This window comes from Chrysochloris asiatica, unplaced genomic scaffold (genome assembly GCF_000296735.1).
Source record: "Chrysochloris asiatica unplaced genomic scaffold, ChrAsi1.0 scaffold00391, whole genome shotgun sequence".
NCBI classification, from domain to species: domain Eukaryota; kingdom Metazoa; phylum Chordata; class Mammalia; order Afrosoricida; family Chrysochloridae; genus Chrysochloris; species Chrysochloris asiatica.
Window position 1 is genome coordinate 865359 of NW_006408909.1, and position 15714 is coordinate 881072.

At 41.5% G+C, this 15714-nt stretch overlaps 1 protein-coding gene across 1 annotated transcript in view; it reads left to right on the top strand.

Moving 5' to 3' along the window:
- ADARB1 (adenosine deaminase, RNA-specific, B1) overlaps window positions 1-15714 on the top strand; it is a 101722-nt gene that overhangs the window by 51063 nt on the left and 34945 nt on the right. Inside the window, exons 4-8 of the mRNA XM_006876557.1 lie at window positions 1437-1551; window positions 4014-4182; window positions 4924-5072; window positions 6710-6878; window positions 12073-12254. Coding sequence (XP_006876619.1) covers window positions 1437-1551; window positions 4014-4182; window positions 4924-5072; window positions 6710-6878; window positions 12073-12254 — 784 coding nt within the window. The remainder of the gene's footprint in view (window positions 1-1436; window positions 1552-4013; window positions 4183-4923; window positions 5073-6709; window positions 6879-12072; window positions 12255-15714) is intronic.

A 15714-nucleotide genomic window follows, 5' to 3' on the forward strand; every position in this document is an offset into this window, starting at 1 on the left:
CATTAACGAGCAAGTGTAGGGAATCAGGTTTACCTAGTGTCTATTAAACTACCAGCAGTTCCTCAGGAGAAAGATGAGGCGTTCTGCTCCTGTAAAGATTAACAGCCTCGGAAACCCTGTGCAGGGTCGCTATGAGTCAGAACCAAATCCACGGCACATAACAACAACATCTGATCATCCAGATAGTGTGAGATTCTAGGTAGTGGATTCACGCTTGGCCTGTTAACACCCACTCTCTTGTCATTTCCAAAGATACTTGGGATCGTTGTATTCAAGATTCACGAGACCCAAAGTGAATCATCAGCCGTAAAAGCACAAACCTGTCTATAAATACTTCTCCAAGTGGCTCCCTGATCTGATCATGTCCCAGTCGACATGTTCCAGACACAAGAATTTTCCCTCTACATCTTCCCCCTACAACTAGTCATATAGCCTTTAGTACATTAGGATTGTATGCACTTCAGTGATAAACATTCTTACAAGTTTTAAACCATCCCCGGTTCCTGAGTGGCATGAGCTGGGGCACACTTGAGAAGACACAGAAGTAATTGGTAAGCACACCTAAGCTCAGTGCCTTTGAGAGTGAGGGTTGTGAAAACGTAATGATTCTTTAATCCTATTACTCCTTCAAACAGCCCCTTTTTCTCTGAGCTGTGATTTTGCTCATCACACCCTCAAGAGTGGGCCTGGCTTTGTCTAGTACCATAAGCTGCACTGTACCTAGTGTGGCCTTGAGAAAAGCCTGAGTGGAGCCTGCCCCTGTCCTCCAGAAGGAGTGTGTCCCCGGGCCTAGGGACAGGATGGGAGGTCCAGTGGGAGAGTCACAGAGGTTGGGTGGACTGCAGGCAGTGGTGGCAGACCACCCAGTTCAGGAAACTTTGAGCAAATTCTCTACCCCCTCTGGAATGCATTTTTCTCATCTGAATAGAGAGAGATGTCTGAGCATCACTCACAGAGTTGTTGTGAAGGTCAGATGCTCAACAGGTGTGCCAGTATGCCACAGGGCTGACTCTTAAACCACCGTGGCCCGGGCTTTGGTCTGTCCATGGAGACCATGTAGAAGGATTCACAGGCAAGGCTGGTAAGATCTTTAAGGAAGCAGGTGTACACTCATGCATATTCACACACATACATTGTACACTCTCTCACACACAGACTCTCTTACGTATACATCATTCATACCACATATACATGCATCTTAACACATTCACTCATACACACATCTGTATACTCATGCATGCTCTCTCTTGTACACACACACACACACACACACACACATACACATTTGCTACATTTACACAGGTGCAGTTCCAGAACAGAAATGGCCTGTAGCTGTCACCTTGTGAGGGTCATGCAGGTTGAAATTCAGTGACAAAGCTAGCCCTGCCCCCCAGTCATGCACTGTTCTCCCCTAACCCCTTCTCTGTGGTCCCCAGGTGTTGGCAGATGCTGTTTCGCGCCTGATTCTGGAAAAATTTGGTGATCTGACCGATAATTTCTCATCCCCCCATGCACGTAGAAAAGTTCTTGCTGGAATTGTCATGACAACAGGTAAAAAGAGTGGTGTTGTATTTAACCCTCTAATTGTCTTTTTAAAAATTGTTAACATGTGCAATGCACTTAATCTATAACATTACTGTGACCACTGGTGATCCCTTTTTTCTTCTTCAGAGTTCCTCTGCTGTCTGCAGACTTTTATCCTAAATGTGCCTCTTTTTTTAACTCAAGCTTATTTCATTTAGAAACATTGTACTATTGTGTTAGTCATGGTGTGGCTCTGTGTTAATTGTATGAGTGGTCTGGACCTGCTGAGATATGAGATGGAAAACTGCAGGAGACCCTTATTCTTGCTTCAGATTCAATTTACCAGTTAAGGTCGATGCTGCCCCCTAGGTTTCTGTGACTTTTATTGGGGGAAAGAAAGGTTTAACCGAGTAGGAATCATGGGGAAAATCCTTATGTAGGGGGGGAAATCATGATGTAGCGTGGCAGAAGAAACTATACTAAATCTGTCTAGACATTCCCGGGAGAAAAGGGACCTTCCATAGATTCCAGGAGTGGTAACTATTAGTAGCATCTTTTGCAAATAGCACCTAATTAAAGAAACCACAGCCTTGTCCCTGAGGCAGGGCTCAGGAAGAGAGCTTGAACTGTTCCAGACCTGGTTCCAGGGCCATCCAAGCCACTGAGTCAGGCCCTACCTACTCCAGGGCATCTGTTCAGCCCCTCGGGCCCAGCCCAGCTGGCCAGTGAACCTTACAGCTTCCTGCAGACTAGAGGGAGGGAATTGGGGACAGTCTGTCCATCTACACCTGCAAGCTAGGGAGAAAACCTCGGCAGGGACTGTGTAGCCCTTTACCACTGAGGTAACTCCCTCCATCAGACTATGGTAAGAAAATAAGTCTGTAGGCCTCAGCATTGGCCTCCAAGGGCTTTGGTAGTATAGTGATTAAGCACTTGGCTGCTTAACCACTGTACTTGGTTGACTGTTCTAATCCACCTAGTCGACCTAGTGATGTGCTTCTGTAAAGATTATAGCCATGAAAACCTTATGAGACACTTTTACTCTCTCACATGGGGTCTCTGTGAGTCAGAACCAACTCACTGGCACCCAAAAATAGTGGCCCAACACTAGGTGCCCTAAAGAAAAGAAAAATATGTACTTTTATAATCCTAAACACTTTCTTGCCATGACACATTTACTTTGGCATACGTAAGATGTGCCTGATGGTGGCGGGGGTGGGGGTGGGGTGAGGGTGGGGAGAGCTGGTTTTTTGTTTTGTTTTTCATATTTGGTACCAGTGTGTTCCTTCCTATTCTGCCTCTGTTGCTTTCCTCTATCTTTTACATTAAGTGGTTCCATCAGCAAGGGCCTGTACCACCTCCCACCTTAGAAAAGTCACTTTATTACACAGGGAGCATTTCACATCTCAGCATTCATCTCACAGGGGACCATTTTCTCAAAGCTAATAACATATATGTGCTAATATATGCATGTGTGGAACAGTTCAAATGTGAGGTGGTCTGGTTCAAATTGGAGCCCCAAATGACCTTATTTATGTGTGGAAAGGAGATGATGACAGCCTGTGCCTCAGAGGATGCTGGGGGAATGAAATGAGTGCCAAGCCCATGGCAGGCAACCATTTTTGTTGTTGTTAGTGCCATTGAGTCGGTTCCGACCCATAGCAACCCTATGTAGGGCTTTCAAGGAGTGGCTGGTTAGCTTCAACCACTGACATGTGATTCAAACTGACTTTGCAGCCCTGTGCATTAACCCACAGCGCCACAACAGGACTCCTAAATAGTTTATAGTTAATATACTGAATACTCAGGATGTATACATTGTGTCTGTAGTAATTAGAATATCTCACAAACTAAACATCAGAACTTGCACTCTAGAAGTCCACCAATGCTTTCGATTTCAGTTTCAATACAATTAGTGACAGACATTATTAATCAAAATGTTCTTAGTGACTTTTGTTTCCCTTCTTGCTCTTCTGAGTGACTTTTAGCCACTCTCCCTAACTTCTGTGGTGCTTTGAATTTAGTTTCAAGATTGTCATACCAGTTAGTGCAGCGGTGAATGCTCAAGAAAAGACTTTATTGTAGTCCAGAGAGGTAGTTCGAGAAGCTGTACATTAATAGTGCAGAGGGCTAACTTCCAGAGATGCTGCAGAATAAGCCCATAGTGAGAGAGAGCCCCTTGCACACAGCGCATCGGTTTGCCAGGTAGAGAAGCGGGGTACTTGAGTGAATGACGCTGACAGCACATCGGTTTGCCAGGTAGAGAAGCGGGGTACTTGAGTGCATGACGCTGACAGTGCATCGGTTTGCCAGGTAGGGAGGCGGGGTACTTGAGTGAATGACGATGACAAGCAGTAGTTGAACTGCAAATGGAACCCTCAAGATTCCTTAAAAAAGTGAGGCCACTGAGAGCACAGGTCAGATTCCAAGAGCACAGGTAGGCAAGCATTACTGTGGATTATGGGAGTAATTCCTCTTTTCTTTTTCAGGCACTGATGTTAAAGATGCCAGGGTGATAAGTGTTTCTACAGGGACAAAATGTATTAACGGCGAGTACATGAGTGACCGTGGCCTTGCATTAAATGATTGTCATGCAGAAATAATATCACGGAGGTCCTTGCTGAGATTCCTGTATACCCAGCTTGAGGTTTACTTAAAGTAAGTTGAATACGTCAAGTAAATAAAGGAGACTGTTTTCTAAGGTCAGCAGTTCAAGTCCACCAGGCGCTTCATGGGAGAAAGATGAGGCTCTCTGCTCCCGTAAAGCTTTAAACCTTGGAAACCCTATACAGGGTTGCTGAGTCAGAATTGACTCCATGGCACACCACCACCACCAAATAAAAGAAAAATGGCAAAGCCTTTCCCTGCTACTGGAACCACTGAAAGATTCTCAAAGCATCTTGTCATCTTCCCATGATACTTAAGCTACTAAATAGAATTGGCAAAAAACATAACATGAATTGGTGAAAAATAATGACATGGTCATCCATTTAAAATCTGTTTGTAAACCATGTGCTTTTCTCATATGTGGTATACGTGGAAATAGAGCTTCCTAAACTGCCTCGTAAAGATGACCATTTTATTCTAGCCACTGTGCCACAACTACATGTCTATAAACTTTCTTCTTTGTTTCATGCTAATTTCTTTTGTTCTGTCTTTCTTTGTTGATGTCATAAATGAGACAAAAAGGTGGTCTGCATTTAGATGTTGTATCATGTATTGAATGAATAAGCACTGTGTTACCATAAACAGATAAAGTAAACATTCAGGTTGAACATTCTTTGACCTTGTTGAAGTAAAATTTAGGGTCTTTTGACTTTTAGAAGTCATTCTAAATGATGAGAGACCTTTGGCTGTATACAGCTTTAAACATAATCTTTGCCACTTGTTTCATTTCAGTAGCAAAGAAGACCAAAAAAGATCCATCTTTCAGAAATCAGAGCGAGGAGGGTTTAAACTGAAAGAAAATGTCCAGTTTCATCTGTATATCAGTACCTCTCCTTGTGGAGATGCCAGAATTTTCTCACCACATGAACCAATACTGGAAGGTATGAGTAGATTTTTTTTTAAAGTAATTGACAAGAATTGCTTGAAAATTCATGGTATGTAGTAATAGATAAGGAGCTCTGGTAGCGTAGTGGTTACGAATCGGGCTGCAAACCTTAATGTCAGCGGTTCGAAACTACCAGCTGCTCCACGGGAGAAAGATGAGGCTTTCTACTCCCGTAAAGATTTACACCCTCGGAAACCCTGTACAGGGTCGCTATGGGTCGGAACCTACTCTTAACAACAGCACTTGACAACAACAACAGTAATAGATAAAGGAATAAATGTACGTTCATATTAATTTTTAAGTTTCAGCTATGGATGTGGGTCTGATAAGAGTCTGTATAAAAGCACTAGTTTTTCTTTTCAATTAGAAAGTTAATTAGAAAAGTTTATTGTTATTGTTACATGCCATTGAGTTGGGACTGACTTGTAGTGATCCTATTGCACAACAGAACAAAATAATTTTAATGAATGAATGAAAAGCATTAATTCTAATTAATGAAGTAATTAGAATGGAACCAAGTATATTAGGTCAAAATTTTATCAGTATTCAAATTTAGATAGGGTATCTTATTACTAAGAGATGCGATGTGATCTTCCATATTGCTGATGAATTATCATTTGATAAATGTGTAACAGAAGTACTTACTGGATATTTCAGAGCAGAGAAGACACCAATGAAGAGTGAGGCAATCGATCAGATTTTGTTCCCTCTTGTTCACTTAAGTTTAACTCTTTTTATAGTAACTTGTATCTATATCTTTCCTCGTAAACGTAAGATTGATTCCAAATAGACTAGTTGATCACATTACTTTTATTATTTGTTAACGATAAAAGCAATCCATAGCCATCGTGGGAACCTGCTCAATATTTTTCAAAATATAAGACAGAAAATTAGGTCACACATATCCATATAGCGTAGATATAATCACTATGGATGCTTTGGCATGAGTCCCATAGACTTGTTTTTGCATTCCCACAGATCATTTGAAAATTTTACAGAAAAGAAATAATATAACCAACACCCAGGTGTCTATCACCCAGAATTGGCAAATCTTAGCATTTTGTCATCTTTGCTTCAGCTCATTTTCAATGATAGAAAGAAAGCATTTCAACGAAAATAGAAGCCTCCTTTCTTCCTAACCTCTGAGGAGACCGCTTTTGTGAATTTGTTTTGTATGATCTCCTTTTCTGTCCAATGTTATATAGAAGCCCTGGTGGCCCTATGGATTAAGCTTTGTGGTGCTAGCTGTCAGGTCAGCAAGTCAAACCCACCAGCTGTTCCATAGCAGAAAGATGAGGCCGTCTGTTCCTATAAAGATTTATAGTCTCAGAAACCCTAAGGAATAGTCCTATTCTGTCTTATTGGGCTGCTATGAGCCTGAATCAGCTCAGCAATTATACATATACATAGAGAGACATACATGAGGATGCTTCAAAACGGTTGTAAAAAAAATCCGTCATCTTGTAATTTCACTTTACCACAAACTTTTTGAAGCCCACCTTATATATAGCATACACATTTATATGCACAAACAATTTAAAACTGTATAGTGTATTTAGGTATGCTTGTCAATAAATAAGTGGTTTATTACCTGTGGGTTTTTTTTTTTTTTTAACTGTTTTCATCCCTTAGAGCCAGCAGACAGACATCCAAATCGTAAAGCAAGGGGCCAACTACGGACAAAAATCGAGTCTGGTGAAGGGACAATCCCAGTGCGGTCGAATGCAAGCATCCAGACATGGGACGGGGTACTGCAGGGAGAGAGACTGCTCACCATGTCTTGCAGTGACAAGATAGCTCGGTAAGACATCCACAAAGGCACTCTGTGGGCTCCCTTAAAAAATGGCTCTGTTTCTGGGCACTCTACGCTCTGTGGGTTTGCATTAAGCTGTAATTGTACAAGTTCCATAGTTTTTCAAATTGTTTCTACCATTCCATGAATCTTTATTCTTCCACATTTGTTTTAGAATCAGCTTGTCAAACTTTCCTAAATGTCAGTCTAGAATTTTATTTGTGTTTGCATTGAAGTTATGGATTTAAATGGGAAGAATTAAAATAATCCTCTCTGACAATGTGAACTTGTCACTCTCCCATCTAGAGGTGATGTCTGTGTTTCCTCCCCTAGGTAGCTCCTACTTCCTGCCTGGGTCTCATGGAGTGGTCCCAGGGAACTGAAGAACAGGAAATATGAGACATGAGGAGAGACCCCATTAGGAAAATGAGTGAGAGAGAAAAACCACCCAAGATTAGGAATGTTGTTGTTGTTATATACCATGGAGTCGGTTCATAGCGACTCATAGGGACCCTGTACAGGGTTTCTGAGGCTGTAAATCTTTACAGGAGCAGAAAGCCTCATCTTTCTCTTATGGAACAGCTGGTAGTTTCGAACTGCTGACTGTGAGATTAGCAGCCTGATTCGTAACCACTATGCTACCAGAGAGAAGAGAATTCACTATAGATACTACAGCTAGCCTAAGGGTTTAAGAAGGAAATGATGAAGTTTATGCGAATAAATTTGATAACTTAGAATAAACGTACAAATTTCCTGAAAGATGCAAACTCATAAAGCAGTTTATGATAAATTGTTGCTATTATTAAGTGCCATTGAGTCTGTGCTGACTCATAGCAATAAGTTTTCCAAGGTGTGGCTGGCAGATTTGAACCCCTGACCTTATGATTCAAACTGACCTTGTGGTCCAGTGTTTATCCACAGTGCCATACTAGGACTCCTTGTGATAAATAGGAAAAGCCCTTGTGTATGTTAAAGCAACTGATTTTGTAAATTAAAACCATCTCAGGAAGAAACATCAGGGTCAAAGGGCTTCCCTATTGAATTCTTGAAACAATTAAAGAAGAAGCAATATCCATTTTATACAAAATTTTCCAGAAAATTCTCGAAGAGGAAAAAATATTTACCAACTTATTCTATGAGCCAGCATTCCCCAAATACCAAAACCAGCCAAAAGCACTATAAGAGACTAAAACTACATACCAATATCTATCATAGACATGGGTCCAAAAGTTTTAACAGAAATTTAGCAAAACAGGTCTGTTTGATTAAATAGGGAGTATCCCAGGAATACAAGACTGATAAAACATTCAAAAGTCAGCCAGTGTAGTTTCTCATTTGTTGTTGATATGTGCCGTGGAGTCGGTTCCAACTCATAGCGACCCTGTACAGGGTTTCTGGGTCTGTAAATCTTTACGGGAGCAGAACGCCTCATCTTTCTCCCACGGAGCAGCTGGTAGTTTGGAACTGCTGACCTTGCGGTTCACAGCCCAATTCGTAACCACTACGCTAGTTTCTCATAGTCACCAACTAAAAGAGACAGAGAAAAAGTATTTAACAAACTTTTAACATATTTCTGATGAAACTCTCAGCATAGTAGGAATATAAGAAAACCTCAATCTAATAAAGGACATCTTCAAATAAGCCACATCTGGAACTTGACCTTATACTTATGGATGTAGTAATACCAACTGTGAGAGGGAAGGAGTCTTCACATTAAGTATCAATCCTGTCCCCTCTGTACACAGGGTAGATAGGGACAGGCGACTTAGACATTGGCTACCTAAAATGAGGGGGTCAATGAAGGCATGAAGTGACTGGCTTACAAGGTTTCAAGAGGGAGTTTAGTTTCAGAGTGTGTGGGGGAAGGTAGAATTCTCACTGAATAGTTTTCATCTTGTCTAGACGGGTCTGGTGAAAGGAGATGGGGATAAGAGTCTTATGATTCAATAATGAATAATTATTATCATGACTGATTGCAACTGTCACAATTGTTAAGGTAAGAAGTTTTGTAACGAAAAGCGGGGGGGTGGGAAGGGGTGCTAGTTAATCTTACAGTCCAGGAACAGAAGACCCTAGGACCATCAAGGGAGAAGAGCACAAGTGGAATGTGGGACCCTATCCAAAGAAACAGCGACACCAGAGATGGAACCAGAGATGACATGGACAGAGAGAGAGGGAAGAGAGAGGCTGTGGGCTAGCAGCCAGGAGGCAGGCTTGCAGAATATGCCCTTTGGTTGTTTTAATGATTATAAATTCCTGAGTGTTTTGTTTACATCCCCCCAAAAAAACAAAACAACAATAACACACACACAGAACAAAACAAAAAAACCCACAGAGGGAATAGAAGCAAATACTGATGAATGATGATGCACAGAGGAGACTGTAATCATTGCAATGAAATGAATGTAAAACCGATGTTCTCCCATGTAAACTATTACTCAATTCAGTAAAAATTAAAAAAAAAAAAAAGAAAGAAAGAAAGAAGCACACATCTGTCATCACACTTAGTGGTGAGAAATTGAATGCTTTCTTCCAAACATCAGAACCAAAGAAGGTGTCTACTTGCACCACTTCTAATCAACATTGTGCTGGAGGTTCTAACCAGTGTGGTAAAGTCAAAGAAATCAGAGTTACCCAATTGGAAATGAGAAATGAGATTGTCCTTATTTGCAGATATAATTGCCTATGTAGAAAATCAGATGGAATGTACAAAAAACTATTCAGAGTAATGAATGACTTTAGCAATATTGCAGGATATATGATCCAATAACAAAATCAACTATATTTCTGTACTTGAAGCAAGCAAAATGAAAATGCACAAAGCAATGCACTGAAAACTATAAAATGTTGCTGAAGGACTGGGCAGTGTTTCGCTCTGTTTTGTGTAAGGTCGCTATGAGTTGGAACCGATTCAGTGGCACCTAGAAATAAGTAAATAGAAAGATACATCATGCTCATTCACAGAAAACTCAATATTGTTAAGATGTCAGTTTTCCTCAGATTGATTTAGAGATTCAACAAAGTGTCAGTCAAATCCTAGCAAACTTTTTCAGAGAAATTACCAAGCAGATATAAAATTCATTTGGAAATACGCCAGTGTCTTTTTAGGTAAAACTTTTAGACAGCACCTGAACTTGTGTGCGTAGTAGTAGGGGCCACACCTTTGGAAGGGAGGATATGTGGCTTCAATGCTATTCAATGATTGAATCCTGAATTCAGTCATGCAATGAAGCTAATACAAGGCTATGAACATGAAGCTTGGAGGCTTCCTGAATTGTCGAGAGCTTCTCTGTGGAGGGTGATGAATCTCTGAGGACACTGGCGCCTCCTGCCAGGACATGTTCATCTCTTCATTTGTGTTCTTTCTGGTTATAATAAATGAGTAGATATAAACGTAGTTACACTCCATGATATCTGCGAGCTCTTCTGGAGAATTAATGAACCCCAAGGGGGTAAATGAGAGCCAGCAGGGATGGGCCTTGGAAGGACTGAGTCTTTCTAACTAGCGAGTTCCAGTCCAGCTTTGGGTGGCTGCTGGCTGGCAGTTGGAGAGTGTACCACCCGGACAGAAACACAAGGAGGTGAGTACTGGATCAGTTTCCAGGTGGGAATGAGATTCTTGCTGATTCTTACCATGAATCTCGCAGTAAAGGTGAGGGTAGTCCACCCTTCCCCTTGCTTATTAGTGCATGTGGCAATGGAGATGGGAGTGGTCTACTTTGACGCTTTATTAGTACAGTGACTCACTGATACATTTCTTAGACTGAATCTTCTGTAGGAGTCCCTAGCTGCTACAAATAGTTGAAGTACTACTTGGCTGCTAACCAAAAGATTGAGGTTTTGAATTCACCCAGAAGTGCCTCAGAATAAAGTTTGATGATCTGCTTCTGAAAAATCAGCTGTTAGAACCCCTCTGGAGCACAGTTATACTCTAACACACATGGGGTCACTTGAATCTGCATTAAATGCAGCTGGTTACTTAATCTTCAATTCGTGTATCATTGTAGGGAAAGATGAATGCAAATGAAATGGTTTCACAGTTAAAAAGGACTTTTAAGTCAATTTTTTCTTTAAAATTTTAAGCTGTCAATCAATCTGTTTTTCTTCATGACTTTGTTTTTAATTGGCTGAAATTTCTACAGAATGAACAGGTTGTTGTTAAGTGTCTTCAAGTCAGTTCCAACTCTATAGGGTTTCCAAGTGACCCTCTATAGGGTTTCCAAGGAGCGGCAGGTAGACAAGTCCCATCCAAAGTAAACAAATCCCATCTGCATTGCCACGTGCCTAATAAGCAAGGGGAAGGGTGGACTACCCTCACCTTAACTGTGAGATTCATGGTAAGAATCAGCATGAATCTCATTCCCACCTGGAAACAACTGGTTTCACCAACCTTGCTGTTCAAACTGACCTTGTGGTCCAGTGTATTATTCTGCAGCGCTGCACCAGGACTGTGGACGAAGAGTTGTTGTTGTTAGTGCATCAAGTCAGTTCCGACTCATAGCAACCCTGTACAGGGTTTCTGAGGAGTAGCTAATGGGTTTGAACTACCCACCTTGTAGTTCACAGTCCAGTGCTGATTCTACAATACCACAACAGGAGTTCAAATGAACAGTTGTTGCTAAGCGCTGTTGAGTCAGTTCTAACTCATAGCGACCCTGTATAGGATTTCTGAGGAGCAGCTGGTGAGCTTGAACCGCTGACCTTGTGGTTCAAACCAACCTTGCAGTCTAGCGCATTAACCCGCAGCACCACACCAGGACTCCATAAGTAAACCGTTGTTGTTGTTGTTGTTGTTGTTAAGTGCTGTCAAGTCAGTTCTGACTCATAGCCACCCTATATAGGGTTTCCAAGGAGCAGCTGGTAGGTTTGAACTGCTGACCTTGTGGTTCAAAGTCCAGTGCTGATCGTACAGTGCCACACCAGAATTCCTAAATGAGCATTACTTCAAATTCTCATAATTACATAGTTATAGATGAACCGACTCAAAGGTACTTAACAACAAATAACAACAAATGAACAGTTGTTGGTGGTGAGTGCTACTCAGTCAGTTCCGACTCATACCAACCCTCTGTAGCATTTCCAAGGAGCAGCTGGAGGGTTTGAACTGCCAAGTACAACTATGTAGTTATGAGAGTTTGAAGTTCTGTTAAATCTGAGGTAGACATGCATCTTTCCTTGTAAGAATGTACTTTCTTTTCCCCAGGTGGAACGTGGTGGGCATCCAGGGGTCTTTGCTCAGCATTTTTGTGGAACCAATTTACTTCTCGAGCATTATCTTGGGCAGTCTGTACCACGGGGACCACCTCTCCAGGGCAATGTACCAGCGCATCTCAAACATAGAGGACCTGCCTCACTTGTACATGCTCAACAAACCTCTGCTGAGTGGCAAGTATCTTAGAACATGATGCTTAAGCTCTTCCACGTTACTGCTGTATTGGTTTATCCAAGTCATTAGGAGTTTTAAAAAGTAAAAAGCTATAGGGAAGCCGCTCTGTGACTAGTAGAGAAAACATTGACCTTTCTAAAGGGACGAAGCCAATACTTCCTGCCCTCTTGGTTGTTTGGAGAAGCCCATCTCTGAAGCATGGAAGTGAGTCCCTTTGCAAAGTTAATCTGTCCGGTAGATTGGAAGTCTTGCCTAGACAGATTTGCAGCCTGGATTTGGCACCTCTCTGCCTTTTCTTCTCTCCATACAATGCATTTGAGTCTCCCAGCTCTCTCTCTGAGAGGCAGAGACTTAGTTGCTGGTCAAGTGATGGGAGCTTCTGCCTTTCAAGATTAGTTTTGGATGGGCCTTGCCAGTTGTGCCCGAGTTGGTTGCTCTCAAAGAGCTGCCACCACAGATTGACTCCTCCAAATACCACAGGGCTTCCCTGAGCTCCTGGGAGCAAGATCCCAGCCTCCATCCTGGATGTGACATAGATATAATAAATATGCTTATGACACATAGCTTGTGTCTTGGAGGTGCCTTACATCCACCCTTTAAGCCCTACATTACTTTTTCTCCTAGAATTTCAGTGGCTAGCAGTAAAGTGAACAAGAGCTTTTGAACTCAAGGGTCCTATCTTCTAAACTCACCCTTATTAAAAAGGACACTGTTAAGGTACTTTTATCCTTTTAAAAATACTGTTTTACTTACCTTTTTGAAACTCAAAACTAAAATCTTAACCCTGAACTAAAATGTATTTCTTTTTGGCACGTGTGTGTATGTGTATCCACTTTGTCTGATAGTGCTTGGCTCCTGGCATGTCTATTTTGAGGAATAGCAGTGTGGAATTGTGTTTGAAAGCATGACTGTTAAAGGAATGGGGAGAAAGAGGCTATGTCAGATCAAATTTTACAGCTCCCTAACCTTACTGTTGGAGACCTGGTGTGGCTCTGTGGGTTAATGTGCTGGACTGCAAAGTCAGTTTGAACCACAAGGTGGGCAGTTCAAGCTTACCAGCCACTCCTCAGAAACCGTATACAGGGTCACTACGGGTTGGAACCAACTTGATGGTGCTTAACAATGGCAACAACCTTACTATTATCTTTTAAGAAAAACAAAAAATAGTTTCTGATAAGATTTAATGGTGAAGTCGATTCTGACTCACAGCTACCCTATATAGGGTTTCTGAGGCTGTAAATCTTTACAGGAGCAGAAAGCCTCATTTTTCTCTCACAGAGCACTTGGTGGACTCAAACAGCTGACCTTGCAGTTAACATCTCAACATGTAACCCACTATGCTATCAGGACTCCTTCCACTGGAAGTCAGGCAGGCAGAATGGTACATAACTACTGAATCACTCTGCCATCGAGTCTACTTTGAAATACAAACTATTTGAAATATTTTCTTTTGGATAAATGCTCTGTGTTGGAGACATGTTGAAACAGTTTGTTTTGGTCTTTTTTTTTTAAGTTTTTATTGTGAACTGGGTGATAGTTTACATGGGAGAACATTGGCATTATCCCCTTGTTTCATTGAAATGATTACAATCTCCTCCGTGCATCATCATTCAACAGTATTTGCTTCCATTCCCTTTTTTGGGAGGGGGCAGGGTGTACACAGAAACACTCAGGAATATATAATAATTTAAACAACCAAAGAGCACATTCTGTAAACTTGCCTCCTTGTTGCCAGTACTCAGTCCCTCTCTTTCCATGAGTACGGAGTGCTCAGTCCTCAGCTGCTCCCTCTCTCCATGTCCTCATCTCTGCCTCCATCTTTGGTGTCGCTGCTTCTATGGATAGGGTCCCTTGTGCTCTTCTCACTTGGCTATCCTTAATTTTTTTAGAAGTTAAATAACCTTTATTTTAGGCTCAGTTATAGCCACAGAAGGTTACATTTATTCTACTATCTCTATTTTTTTTAATCAAGATAAAACAGTAATAAAGAAATTGTTTTATAGTTAAGTTAGCCATTCCATCATCAAGCTGTTTTAGGGATATCGGTTGTAAAGGAGCAAACATGAAATGATGGACATAGCTCAGTTTCTATAGGGCTATGCTGTGATTTTCCTTTTAAAAAAAAAGTCTATAAAAAGCATTGTGGGGAGGAGTGAACAAGAAACTCTGAAAATCTAGCTAGTGTTCACAGGTAAAGACTCTTCCACTTCTCTTTCGCTAATTTGTGCATCCCAGTTCACTCTACTCCCAGTCAGTAGCCCGGAGAGGCTGCCATATCTACTCCCTAAAGCACAGATAAAAGTCCTGCCAGGACTATGTCTTGGTTTAAACAGTTGATCCTAAGGATAGTACTAGTTGCCGTATCAATTTGCTTTTTTTTTTTTTTTCCAAAAGACAGCCAAGCATCTTAACAATATTTCCCCCCTTTTGCCCATTCCAACCATGTCACTATCCCTGTATCCCAGGGCCCTGTTGTTCCAAGGTTGTGTATACTTCGTTATTTACCTCTGTCCCACTTATCCCAAGCAAACCTGTCTAATTATTTCCCATCAGACTTGTTGTTCCATTCCCCTCCCCCTTCTTGTGTATTGCTCCCTACCCAGAACCCAAAGTATCCTGTGTCTATCCCCTCACCTGTGCTCCACCTTCCCCTCCCTCCCCTCGTCCCACCCCCTGCATCCCGGTAACCAGCAAAGAATCCCACCACCACCACTACCTCCACCACCCGCGTTAGTATGGGTTCTTTTTCTTAGTCTTTTACAATAGTGGTCCTATGCAATATGTCTCCTTTTGTGACTGACTGATTTCACTCCACATAATGTCCTCAAGGTTCATCCATGTTATGTGGTAGCTTACAGCTTCCATGTTGTTGTTCTTCAAAGTAACATAGTATATTCCATTGTATGTATGCACCACAGTTTATCCGTTCTTCAGTTGATGGGCACAGGCTGTCTCCATCTTTTTGCTATTGTAAATAGTGCTGCTATGAACATTGGTGTGCATATATCTACTCATGTTATGGCTTATATTTCTTATGGGTAAATACCAAGTAGAGGGATTGCTGGATCATAAGGTATTTCTATTTCCAACGCTCTGAGGAAGTGCCATATTGCTTTCGAGAGAGGTTGGACCATTTTGCAATCCCACCAGCAATGCAGGAGCGTCCCAGTCTCTCCACATCCTCGCCAAATTTATTGTCCTCTACTTTGATCTTTGCTGTTATTGCTGGTGTGAGATGGTATCTCATTATTGTTTTGATTTGTATCTCTCTAATGGCTAGTGATCATGAACATTTCTTCTTACGTTTGTTGGCTGCCTGGATCTTGGTGAAGTATCTGTTCATGTCCTGTGCCCATTTTTAAATTGTGTTATTTGTCTTTTTCTTGTAGAGGTGTTGTAGTTTCCTATATATTTTAGAAATGAGTCCGTTGTCCGATGTGTCATTGCAAAAGATTTTTT